The 13326-nt window shown below is 45.9% G+C and overlaps 2 protein-coding genes across 2 annotated transcripts in view; both read left to right on the top strand.

Moving 5' to 3' along the window:
* The window catches only part of LOC145363544 (uncharacterized), a 42737-nt gene extending 41496 nt beyond the window's left edge, over positions 1-1241 (top strand). The window contains exons 7-8 of the mRNA XM_080218731.1: positions 221-370; positions 1113-1241. Coding sequence (XP_080074857.1) covers positions 221-370; positions 1113-1241 — 279 coding nt within the window. The remainder of the gene's footprint in view (positions 1-220; positions 371-1112) is intronic.
* Positions 1242-9761: 8520 nt separating this feature from the next.
* LOC145335553 (uncharacterized) overlaps positions 9762-13326 on the top strand; it is a 51665-nt gene continuing 48100 nt past the window's right edge. Inside the window, exon 1 of the mRNA XM_080181355.1 lies at positions 9762-11095. Within this exon, the coding sequence (XP_080037481.1) occupies positions 9932-11095 (1164 nt within the window). The 5' untranslated portion in view covers positions 9762-9931. The remainder of the gene's footprint in view (positions 11096-13326) is intronic.

Here is a 13326-nt window from a genome sequence, read left to right as displayed (position 1 = left end):
TCAACTGGTTACACAGCCTGAATAAATATCACACCATTCACAGCAGGGAGAGACTGTACACAGGTTCTGCGTGTGGATGAGGCTTTAACTGAGGCAAGGTTACCTTCACCATGGAGGAACCATGGAAATGTGTAGACTAGAGAAGAGATACAGAGCCCCTACTAAGCTGGAAGCTCATCGGCACAGCCACACTGGGGAGAGGCCGTTCATCTACTCTCAGTGCGGGGAGGGATTCACTCAGTTATCCAGCCTGCAGAGACACCGGCAAGTTCACACTGGGGAGAGGCCGTTCACCTGCTCTCAGTGCGGGAAGGGATTCATTGACTTATCCAACCTGCGCACACACCAGTGGATTCACACTGGGGAGAAAGCATTCACCTGCTGTCAGTGTGGGAAGGGATTTGCTCAGTCATCCCATCTGGAACCACACCAGGAGTTCACGGGTGATTCCAGGGGTTTTGGATTCTGCTGTTATTGTTTCTGCTCTCAGTTACACCCAGGACTGCATTCTGTTCATTCTCACACAGTTGGTCAATGGGGAGGGTTTCTTTCTGCTGGACCCAGAACTTTAAGTCTGTGTCCCCCCTCGTCCTTGTCCCATCAGCGAATGGGAACAGCTTTTCTTTGTCCACCTTATCTAAACCTGTCAGAATCTTGTCCACCTCTTTCAAATCTCCCCTCAACCTCCTTTACTCCAAGGGGAACAACCCCAGTCTGACATTGACAATAAAGAACAAACTAACAGAATATGTTAATACCTGAAATCAAATGGGAATGTTTAATTTCTGTTTTAAAGATATTCTGAATATATTGTCCTGGACAGTAAAGGAAATGGAATAACTCACCTTGTGTGTGGGTTAAATGGAATATATCAATGTGGTATCCACCAACAGTCTAGTGAAAGTCTGGAATATGTAGCTGGAAATCCTTCCCTAACAGCACTGTGTGTGTAGCTACAGTTCAGGCATTGTAGCAGTTCAAGAAGGCAGTGTTGGGGTTGACCATGGCCGAGGCAGCTACATACAGACACATATTCTGTTATAACTGAAGGACTGCAGATTGAATGTGAGGCATTATGGGACTGGACTGTCTTGACCACATTCCTGTGACAGCTCAGTTTCTGCAATTACAGACCATTAAAGCTGCTTAGCAGGGCTCCGACAGAGGACCTGGTAAGAATAGTTACTCGGAATGAGTTAGAATTCAACTTATCCCAGGATGGGCTGGTGTTCAGCGGCTGAGATACCCGAATCTGTAAAAAGCGGGGGGTCTGACCAATCAACAATTGGTGGTAGGTAGTTAATTAAGAAGCATTCTCAGGCATTGTTTAAATTATTTTATCACACATTTGTGATAAGAACTGTGACTGATTTGTGACCCGATAGTCAGTGAAGTGACGGTATACTCCAAGTAGCACTGGACTGAAAAGCAGACCCTCTGAGCGTAGATCCGAATGGTTATTATCTTACCCCATCGTGGCCAGTGAAAAATCAGAGCTCGAGTGGGTACCGGACAGATCTCTTACCTACCATTTGGAAACTAAGAACAAGAAACTTAACAATAAAATGATTAGAGAATAGAGCCAACACTTCGAGTGTAGATGACACTTCATAAGAGCTCTTAGGAAAATCATCCAGGCGCGAGACCTTAGCTGTAAACTCTCTCCACAGATGCTGTCAGACCTGCTGCGATCTTCTAACATTTTCTGCTTTTGTTTCAGATTCCAGCATCCACAGTATTTTTATGATAAAATGATTTGGTCTGATTGAAATCCCCATCCCCGTTTGATAAGGTTCACCATGGTAGGCTTCTGCAGAAAATGCAGATGTATGGGATTGAGGGTAGTCTAGGAAATTGGATCAGGAATTGGCTAGCGGATAGGAGACAGAGGGTGGTGGTTGATGGTAAATATTCGTCATGGAGTTCGGTTACGAGTGGTGTGCCTCAGGGATCTGTTTTGGGGCCACTGCTGTTTGTAATTTTTTTTAATGATCTGGATGAGGGTATAGTTGGGTGGATTAGTAAATTTGCTGATGACACCAAAGTCGGAGGTGTGGTAGATAGTGAGGAAGGGTGTCATAGTTTGCAGGGAGACTTAGACAGGTTGCAGAGCTGGGCCGAGAGGTGGCGGATGGAGTTTAATGCGGAGAAGTGTGAGGTAATTCACTTTGGTAGGAATAACAGATGTGTTGAGTATAGGGCTAACGGGAGGACTTTGAATAGTGTGGATGAACAGAGGGATCTAGGTGTATGTGTACATAGACCCCTGAAAGTTGGGAATCAAGTAGATAAGGTTGTTAAGAAGGCATACTGTGTCTTGGCGTTTATTGGTAGGGGGATTGAATTTAGGAGTCACAGCGTCATGTTGCAACTGTACACAACTCTGGTGCGGCCGCACTTGGAGTACTGTGTGCAGTTCTGGTCCCCACATTACAGGAAGGATGTGGAGGCTTTGGAGAGGGTGCAGAGGAGGTTTACCAGGATGTTGCCTGGTATGGAGGGGAGGTCCTATGAGGAGAGACTGAGGGATTTGGGGTTGTTTTCGTTAGAAAGAAGGAGGCTAAGAGGGGATCTTATTGAAACATATAAGATGATTAGAGGTTTAGATAGGGTGGATAGTGATAGCCTTTTTCCTTGGATGGAGAAAGCTAGCACGAGGGGGCATGGCTTTAAATTAAGGGGGGGGTAGTTATAGGACGGATGTCAGGGGTAGGTTCTTTACCCAGAGGGTGGTGAGGGATTGGAATGCCCTGCCTGCTGCAGTTGTAAATGCGCCTAGTTTGGGGGCGTTTAAGAGATCCGTGGATAGGTTTATGGACGAAAAGGGATTGGTTTAGGTTAGTGGGTCATTGTTTTGTAACTGGTCGGCGCAACATCGTGGGCCGAAGGGCCTGTTCTGCGCTGTAATGTTCTTTGTTCTATGACCCTCCCACAAAACAGAGGGAGTGCTGGCAGAAGGAGACAAAGGATAAGGATGATAAAGTCTGGATTCTGATTCTCCAAGCCCATATAGGATTAACAAAACAAGTGAACCAATTTATAAAGAACATTCCTAACAAAAACTGATCAAATTAAAATAATTAGGTTGAGGAATATAACAAAAAAAATGAATAGATGAAGATTAAAATTGTTTTGTTGTTAGACAAGTTCTTTAAAACTTGTGTAAAGTAACATAATTGTGCGCCAAGTTTTTTCTGCTCGCTCCCCATCCCTTTAAGTTCTGTAGAAAAGTTAACCCTTTTCGTGAATGGTTTATTTGTTTTTAAATCACTCAAAAACTCGCGTCTGTTTTAATCGTAGATTTATGGGAATTGGCTAAGATGGGCTTTTGACATTTTTAAAGCATAAAAAAGTGGTCTTGAGAAGGCAATTTAGTAGAGAGAGATGGAGAGAGAGATGCTTACAGAGAGGTGTTGGTTTTACAAGTTTTCCATGTTTCTGAAGCCAGTGTCTCAGTGTCTCAGGGTCTGAGGGTCTCAGTGTCTCAGTGTCGCATTGTCTCAGTGTAACAGGATTTCAGTGTCTCAGGGTCTCAGTGTCTCAGGGTCTTAGTGTCTCAGTGTCTCTGGGTCTTCATGTCCTGGTCCGAGAGGGATGGAGAGAAGTCTGTTGAATTGTTAAAGTGAAGCTTTCTCTATTTACTGTTAATCGACACTTTATCTTTCTGACTTGTTTCATTTTTAAAGGTTAATAAACTTCCTGAATTCACGATTTAAAGTGTTCTTTCTTGCCACTTGGTTAAGACACTGGAACCTGGTGTGATTTACGATTTGGGGGGCGGTTATTGTAAACAAGAGGATCACCATAAATCTTAGTTGAAATAAAGCTCTTACAAATGGAAAGCTATCCTTTATTACGAGAGAAATTGAATGTAGAAGTAAAGATCGAGGGAGGGGAGATCAGGATGTTGGATTCAATGATCAGCCAACAGCAAGATGAATGGTGGAGCAGACTGCTTGTAGTTTCTGTGTTTCGGTCCACTGTGCCAGTGTTCAGTCCAGTTGCACAGCGGTTAGCACTGCTGCCTCACAAAAGCAAAAGCTTTGGAATATGCTAGAATGTGATTGACAGTTTGACCCGGAGTCAAGGGCTTCAGGATATTCTGGAGGTGTGGAAGAATGTGACGGAGATTACAAGTGGGTTATTGATAGGGACCTGATGATAAAAATCAAATCCAACACTTCTCATCCGACATTGAGGGAGTGCTGCACTGTCAGAGCTGCTGTTTGATCAGTGTGTTCTCAAGCAGGGGCCGGGAATCGAACCCAGGACTCTGGAGCTGTGAAGCAGCAGTGCTAACCGTGCCACCCTTTTAAATGACTTCTCCCCAATGTGAACTCGCTGATGTTTCTGCAGCGTGGATAACTGAGAGAATCCCCTCCCACACTGAGAGCAGGTGAATGGCCTCTCCCCAGCGCGAACTCGCTGGTGTGCCAGGAAATGGGATGAATCTATAAATTCCTTCCCACACTCAGTGTGGTCTCTCCCTGGTCTGAATTCGCTGGTGTGCCCGCAGGTGGAATGACAGAGAGAATCCTTTCCCGCACTCAGAGCAGACGTATGGCCTCTCGCTGCTATGAACTCGCTGGTGCGTAAGAACATAAGAAATAGGAGCAGGAGTAGGCCATCTAGCCCTTCGAGCCTGCCCCGCCATTCAATAAGATCATGGCTGATCTGTCGTGGCTCAGTTCCACCTTCCCGCCCTCTCCCCATAACCCTTAATCCCCTCTCTTATCAAAAACCCATCAACCCGCGTCTTAAAAATATTGAGCGAGGCAGCCTCCACCACTTCAACGGGCAGAGAATTCCAGAGATTCACCACCCTTTGAGTGAAGAAGTTCCTCCTCAACTCCGTTCTAAACCGCCCCCCCCTTTATCTTGAGAACACCTATCCAACTCTCAGTGGAACTTACTGGATTTGTGGAAATAAAGCATACCTGTGGTTGTCTTCTGGCTGGAAAGGGTCACGTTACCCTGCATATGTGGAATAATATAAATGCCATACTAACCAGCTTCTAAAGGAAAGAAAGCAACATTTCCTGGTGGGATTGGACAATTTCCTGGGGACAATGATGCCACCTTATTCACATGAGACTGTCTATGGAAATTGAAGCCATTACCTCAGTTTTGCAAAAGGTTGCCAATGATACTGCTACAGCCCTTTCAGAGATCAGTGATGAGATGATCGCAATGTGCACAGTTGTGCTACAGAATCACATGGCATTAGAGTTTATCCTGGCAGCTACGGGTGGATCACGTGCCTCGATTGGATCAAAACGTTATACCCACGCACCAGATACCTCGGAGAACATAACTAATCTGGCTAGACATATTTAGAAGGAGATTGAGAAACTTTAACAACTGCGTCAAATCTCTCTAGGGAAATGGACAATTGACTGGATAGGATCACTTGGAATGCGCATAGTGCAGGGGATCATCTTTTCATTTTGATGATCATTGTGATTCTACAGTTGTTCAAATATTGTTATTGCACAGCAACTGAATCAATAGCAAAGGCGGCATCAATCAAGGGGTAGAAGATGACATACCACCAAGTGCTCCAATATAGAACATCTACTTAAAGACATCTTTCTAATGCCATACATAAAATGACATTATGTTTTGATTTTCAGCGTCAATGGGAATCAAAACTCAGATGCAATCACACACAATCAACAATGTGGACTGAATCAAATTGGCTGAAGACTGGCATCAATGTTGTTGGGTCCTCAGGTGGGGGTCCAGATGGATCAACCACTGGGCAATTCTAGCTGCAGTTAGTTACAAATGCTTCAGCCTCATCCTGTGCTCTGATGTACTGGGCTCACCATCACTGAATTGAGATCTTTGTGGAACTTAGCTCTCCAGTTAGTTTAATCGTCCATCACCATTCACGACTGGATATTAACAGGAGTGCAGAGCTTAGATCTGATCTGTTGGTTGTGGGGTCACTTAACTCTTGTGGAAATTAAGTTGTAATTCCAGCTCTGGCCAAATATTTAATTCACTTTGTTAAACAGTGCCTCGTTGAAGGCCAGTGGTTGCGTATTCAGGAAAGAAACTAACTTTATGTCGGTTTCATATATACTGCATTCCCAGCCTTGGTCACAGGATGAAACAAAGACAAGTTACCATGACAAATACAAAAAACAAGTCAGGTTAGATGACTGAGTGAAACCCTCCCCACATTCAGAGCGAATAGACGACCGCTCCCCGGTGTGAACTCACTGGTGAATCTGCAGCTTGTATAAATGAACAAATCCTTTTCCACACTCAGAACAGGCGAACGACCTCTCTCCAGTGTGCACTCGCTGGTGGGCCAGGAGTATAGATGATTGAGTGAACCACACACACAAAGGCCTTTCCCCGGTGTGAACTCGCTGGTGGAGCAGCAGGTCGGATGAATTAGTGGATCCCTTCCCATACTGAGGGCAGGTGAATGGCCTCTCCTGAGAGTGAACTCGCTGGTGTGTCTGCAGATCGGAGGATCGCGTGAATCTTTTCCCACAGACAGGAATGGCCTCTCCCTGCTGTGATCTCTTTGCTGATTCTGCAGAGGAGATAAGTCTCTGAAACCAGAGCTGGTGAAGGGCCGCTCCCCGATGGGAACCCCATTGATGGATTTCCAGCTCAGAAGGGAACTGGAATCCCTTCTTAAAGTCCCCATATTTCCATGGATCCTCCATAGTTTGGGTGTCCTTATGACTCTCCAGGTTTGATGATCAGTATAAGGTTCATGATGGGAGACATAGGAGGGATGTCTGAGGTAGATTCTTCACCCAGAGAGTGATTGGGGTGTGGAATCCACTGCCTGCTGTGATAGTGGAGTCGGACACTTTAGGGACTCTCAAACGGTTATTGGATAGGCACACGGAGCACACCAGAATGATCGGGAGTGGGATAGCTTGATCTTGGGATTGGACATAGCTCAGCACAACATTGAGGGCCGAAGGGCCTGTACTATGCTGTAATGTTCTATGTTCTAGCTGATATATAGTCAGCGCACTGGAACATGTGTCTGCATGTGTGTTGGTGCTTTCCCAGTCACACTGATGTTTGAAGTCTTCAGAAGCACTCAGAACAGACAAACATTCCTCCTTCTGGATTCGAAGGCCGATGATATTCAAGTCCTAATGAAGAATCGAGTCACCCTGCCAGAGTTTGATGTGATGTTTGGCTTGATATTTCTTTCCAAAAATATTTTCGTAATATCTTGCAAAATGAGTTTACAAAAGTCATCACAGTCAGTACAGGATAGAAATTCAGAACAGACAATTCTAGTTTCTATGGATCATTCTTTCCTCTCTCATTCCCCAAAAGCTGTAAATCTCCATCCCACACACTCTCCCTCCATTCTCACTCTGCTGTATCTAATATTCACCCTCCCAATTCTCCTGAAGGTGCTGATTCATGGTTATCAACAGAGCCTTCAATTTTCAAAGGCATAGACCAGAAAATCTTCCGCAGACTGTTAGCCATCTATGTGTTGACGTTTATTTATTAGTGTCACACATTAAACTGCAATGAAGTTACTGTGAAAATCCCTATGTCACCACACTCCAGCACCTGTTCAGGTATCCTGAGGGAGAGTGTTTTTAAGCATAGCCAATGCACCTGTCCAGCACATCTTTCAGACAGTGAGAGGGAATCAGGGTACTTAGACGGAACCCACGCAGACATGGCGAGAACGTTCAGACTCACCACACGTACAGTGACCCAAGCCAGGAATTGAATCCAGGTCCCTAGAATGCGAGGCAGCAGTGCCAATCACTGCACTACCGTGTCTATATTAATGGATTGGAAATTTGTGTGATACACAAAACTGTATCATTTGATTAGATTCATGGAGGGGTGTGAGGAAGAGTTTATCTTCAGCAGTGATTGATCATGGCCTGAAACCCAGTGCCTGTGCAGATGGTGGAAGGAGAGGCAATTCACAATTTTGAAATGAAGTTGTATGGGCAGTTCACAGAATCATATAATCCCTACAGTGCCGAAGGAGGCCATTCGGCCCATCGAGTCTGCACCAATCATTTGCCCACCCAGGTTTTATCCCTGTAACCCCGCATATCGGGTGGCACGGTAGCATAGTGGTTAGCACTACTGCTTCACAGCTCCAGGGTCCTGGGTTCGATTCCTGGCTCAGGGCACTATCTATGGGGAGTTTGCACATTCTCCTCGTATCTGCATGGGTTTCCTCCGGGTGCTCCGGTTTCCTCCCACAGTCCAAAGATGTGCGAGTTAGGTAGATTGGCCGTGCTAGGAAATTGCCCCTTAGTGTCCAGGGATGTGTAGGTTGGAGGGATTAGTGGGTATAATGTGTAGGGATATGGGGGTAGGGCCTGTGTGGGATTGTGTTCGGTGCAGACTCGATGGGCCGAAGGGCCTCTTTCTGCACCGCAGGGTTCTATGGTTCTATTTTTGCCCTGCTAATCCCTTGACACTAAGGGTCAATTTAGCATGATCAATCAACTTGACATGCACAACATTGGAATTGAAGGAAATAAACTTTGCAGAGGAACGGGCGTGCAGAGGGAGAATGGGACTAACTGGTTTGTTCCACAGAATATGCATGGGCTTGAGTTTTACATGGCTCGATGTCTAAATGACTCCATAACTGGAAATATATTAAGTAGCTACACTACTGTATTACGAGACCAGAAAGGACAATATACATTAGAATAGAACTTAAGAACATAAGAAATAGGAGCAGGAGTAGGCCATCTAGCCCTTCGAGCCTGCCCCGCCATTCAATAAGATCATGGCTGATCTGTTGTGGCTCAGTTCCACTTTCCCGCCCTCTCCCCATAACCCTTAATCCCCTCTCTTATCAAGAACCCATCAACCCGCTTCTTAAAAATATTTAGCGAGGCAGCCTCCACCACTTCAACGGGCAGAGAATCCCAGAGATTCACCACCCTTTGAGTGAAGAAGTTCCTCCTCAACTCCGTTCTAAACCGCCTCCCCTTTATCTTGAGGCTGTGCCCCCTAGTCCTACTGTCTTTTTTGAGCGGGAAGAGTCTCTCCACCTCTATCCTATCCATCCCATTCATCATCTTATACGTCTCAATGAGATCTCCTCTCATTCTTCTAAACTTTAAATGATAAATTTAATATATATCATGCAACATGATTTTTATGATTCTATGAACACGGGACATATCTCTGTCCAATATTAATTTACTATCTCCTTTAACAATTAATGACAATATGTTTAAGGCAGAGAGACCTGGGCCAACTTTTCCAGAGTCTGCACCCTCCCTGGATTCACTTCCTTTCCCTTTCAGTTGCTGCAAGTCCCCAATTTCCCCCAGAATGAGAAAAGAAATGGAAAGGGGGAGACATGGACTTCCTCCCAGATGTTGCCCAGAGGAGGGAGTTTCACTCTGAAGCTCATTGACCAACTTCCGCGTTCTGACGTCACACAATGGAGCCCTGCCTGAATCAGCCAATAGGAATCAGTCTGCTCGGCGGTGACGTCTCCGTATTCCAGTGCGCAGGTCCGGGCTCCCCCACCCATTGTTCCTCGCCCCCTCTTCGAGCCAAGGTTTCCAGACAAGCGGCTGGCGGCTCCGGCCAGAGCGAGAAGCCACTCAGCGGTCTCCCCCTGCGCAAGCCCGAGAGGGGAAACTGCGCATGTGCAAGGGAGACCCCGCCCCCTCCCCCGAACGTCACACTGAGGTGTTGACCAATGGGAAGAGTTGGAGGACCGGAAGGAGTCTGGTCCTCCAGCCAATCAGAGCGCGGGCTTTGTGCGGAAGTGCACAGCTGAGTGAGTGTTCCAGTGCCCTGAGTGTGGGAAGAGCTTGAACCAGTTACACAGCCTGGAAATACATGGCAGCATTCACAGCGGGGAGAGACTGCTGTACCCGTGTTCTGTGTGAGATTTAACTGATTGTTTAACCTGCAGAGTCACAGGGACACCCACACCATGGAGAAACCGTGGAAATGTGGGGACTGTGGGAAGGGATTCAGGTTCCCATCTCAGCTGGAAATCCATCGACGCAGTCACACCGGGGAGAGGCCGTTCATCTGCTCTGTGTGTGGGAAGGGATTCAGTCGGTTGTCCAGCCTGCTGAGTCACAATCTCACTCACACCAACGAGAGACCCTTCAAATGCCCTGACTGTGGGAGCGCCTTCAAACGGGCTTCAGATCTGAGGGACCACCAGCGTATTCACACCGAGGAGAGACCGTTCAGCTGCTCCGTGTGCGGACAGCGTTTCACTCAGTTATCCACCCTGCGGAGACACAAAGTCACTCACACCAATGTGAGGCCCTTTAAATGCTCTGACTGCGGGAGCGGATTCAAAAGCTCTCGGCATCTGATGTCCCACCAGCGAGCTCACACTGGGGAGAGGCCGTTCACCTGCTCTGTGTGTGGGATGGGATTCACTCGGTCATCTAACCTGCTGGATCACAAAGTCACTCACAGCAATAAGAGACCCTTTCAGTGCTCTGACTGTGGGTATGGCTTCAAAAGTTCTCGGGATTTGAAATCCCACCAGCGCATTCACACCGGGGAGAGACCGTTCAGCTGCTCTGTGTGTGGACAGCGTTTCACTCAATCATCCACCCTGCGGAAACACAAAGTCACCCACACCCAGGAACGACCCTTTAAATGCTCTGACTGTGGGAGTGGCTTCAAAAGCTCTCAGTATCTGGTGTCCCACCAGCGCATTCACACTGAGGAGAGACCATTCAGCTGCTCTCACTGCACAAAGAGATTTAGAACATCATCCAGCCTGCAGACACACCAGCGAGTTCACACTGGGGAGAGGCCATTCACCTGCTCTGACTGTGGGAAGGGATTCACTCAGTTATCCAACCTGCTGTGTCACAAAGTCACTCACACCGATGAGAGACCCTTTAAATGCTCTGACTGTGGGAGTGGCTTCAAAAGCTCGCCGGAACTGCTGAGACACCAGCGCATTCACACCGGGGAGAGACCATTCAGCTGTTGTCACTGCACAATGAGGTTTAGAACGTCATCCGCACTGCGGCTACACCAGCGAGTTCACACTGGGGAGAGACCATTCACCTGCTCTGTGTGTGGGAAGGGATTCACTGTTTCATCCAAACTGCAGAGACACAAAGTCACTCACAGCAGCGAGAGACACTTTTAAATGCTCTGACTGTGGGAGTGGCTTCAAAAGCTCTCAGGAACTGCTGATCCACCAGCGCATTCACACCAGGGAGAGACCATTCAGCTGCTCTATGTACGGGATGGGATTCTCTCAGTTACCCAACCTACTGAGTCACAATCTCACTCACACCCAGGAGAGACCCTTTAAATGCTCCAACTGTGGGAGTGGCTTCAAAAGCTGTGAAAAACTGGTGTCCCACCAGCACACTCACACTGAGGGGAGACCATTCAGCTGCTGACATTGCACAAAGAGTTTTTGAAGGTCATTCCAGCTGCGGGTACACCAGGGATTTCACACCAGGGAGAGACCATTCACCTGCTCTGTATGTGGGAAAGGGAGAGGCCATTTACCTGCTCTCAGTGTAGGAAGGGATTCAGTACATCATCCAACTTGCAGACACACCAGAAAGTTCACAAGTGATTATAGGGGTTGGATTCTGCTGTTAATCACATCCAGGTCTGAACTCTGTTCTGTCTGACAGTGGGTGAAGTGGGAGGGTCGGAGGGTTTCTTTCTGCTGGACTGGCCAATCTCACTACTTTGCTTCCAGTGGGCTGATACTCTTTGAGCCCTGGGAGAGCACATTTCCACTGAAATGATCCACAAAACCTAATGAAGGACATTTATTTAATCCTGGATAGTAAATAGTGTTTTTTCTACCACTTACAGGTAGGTCAAAAATAATACAAAAGCAGCATCTGTGGAGAGAGACTTAGAGTTAATGTTTCATGTAGAGTAAAGTTTATTTATTAGTCACAAGTAGCCTTACATTAAAACTGCAATTAAGTTATTGCGAAAATTCCCGTAGTCACTACAATCCAGAGCCTATTTGGGTACACTGATGAGATTTTAGCATGGTCAATGCACCTAACCTGCACATCTTTGGACTGTGGGAGGAAACTGCAGCATCTGAAGGAGACCCACACAGACATAGGGAGAACATGCAAACTCCACACCCAAGCCAGGATTCGAACCCGGGTCCTGGCACTGTGAGGGAGCAGTGCCAAACACTCTGCCCCCCCATGCCGCCCTCAATGTAACTCAAGTCCAATGTAACTTGACTTCAGAACTAAAGAGAGGGAGAAATGTGATGGGTTTGATGCTGGTAAGAAAGGGGCGAGGGTCAGGTAGAACAAAAGGGAAAGCCAGGGATTGGTTTGAGGGTGGGTGAGATTAAAAGGCAAAAATGTCCTAGAACAAAAGGCAAAGGGAGAGGTAATGGTTGTAGTAAAGAAACAAAGCAGTTTTGTCGTTAGATTACTCTAATTGTATCCTCAATTACAAAGAACAACACAGCACGGGAAACAGGCCCTTCGGCCCAACGAGTCCGCGCCGCCATCTTAACAATGTGTTTTTCCTACACCTCCCTTGACCCGTGTCTATGCTTACGGTACCCCCATTGGAAACCAGATTCAGGGGAGAATAATTTAGGGACATTTACTTGCCCCACTTTCTTCATTATCGGGAATACAACAGAATTATTTCATTCTATCCCTTTTTCTGATTCTGTACAATCCCTTATTTACACAGTTTCAAATGTCGAGGCTAATCAGAGCTTGAAGATCTCTCTTGCCAGTACATTTATCTTCATTGCACATTTTTTATACACAGCAAATAAACTTTTATATTTGACAGCAAGTAAAACTCAGTCTTGCACTATAACTGCTAACTCATTATTGATCCTTTAACTAAAATTCAATTAAGGCTCCCTGCTTATTCAATAATTTGTTACTGATTGGTAGCAAATTATTACAATAATCTTTAACCAAATGTATTAATTAATGTTGGGAAAATTCTTAATAGTTTAGAGAAATTTCACGTAACCAGGGGTTTAAGTTACTCATAAAATCCTAAAAATAAGTGAAATGAATTTAGATTAGGTTTACAAGCTAAACAGTCTACTTAAGACACAGTTAGAGATTTAGAGAGTGTGAGTTTTGGACAAGTATTTTTGATTTAAACATGCATTTAGGATCTTTAAAAATGTATTTTAGCTCTATGTTAAAGAAAGCTGTACACTTCAGCCAAAGGCAGGTTGCTGCAAAGCCTAATGGAGAAGAGGCATATTGACATGAACCATAATTTTTAAGACAAGTGTAAACTGTGTAAGTTCTTATCAATAAGTTACTAGTAGTAAGGTCTTCTCAACCCATTCTTGAATAGGGTAGTTGATATTGTACA

Source organism: Carcharhinus amblyrhynchos, unplaced genomic scaffold (genome assembly GCF_965287045.1).
Source record: "Carcharhinus amblyrhynchos unplaced genomic scaffold, sCarAmb.v2.hapA scaffold_39, whole genome shotgun sequence".
NCBI classification, from domain to species: Eukaryota; Metazoa; Chordata; class Chondrichthyes; order Carcharhiniformes; family Carcharhinidae; genus Carcharhinus; species Carcharhinus amblyrhynchos.
The sequence above is the reverse complement of the archived record's forward strand: the minus strand, read 5'-3'. Positions and strand labels throughout refer to the sequence as shown.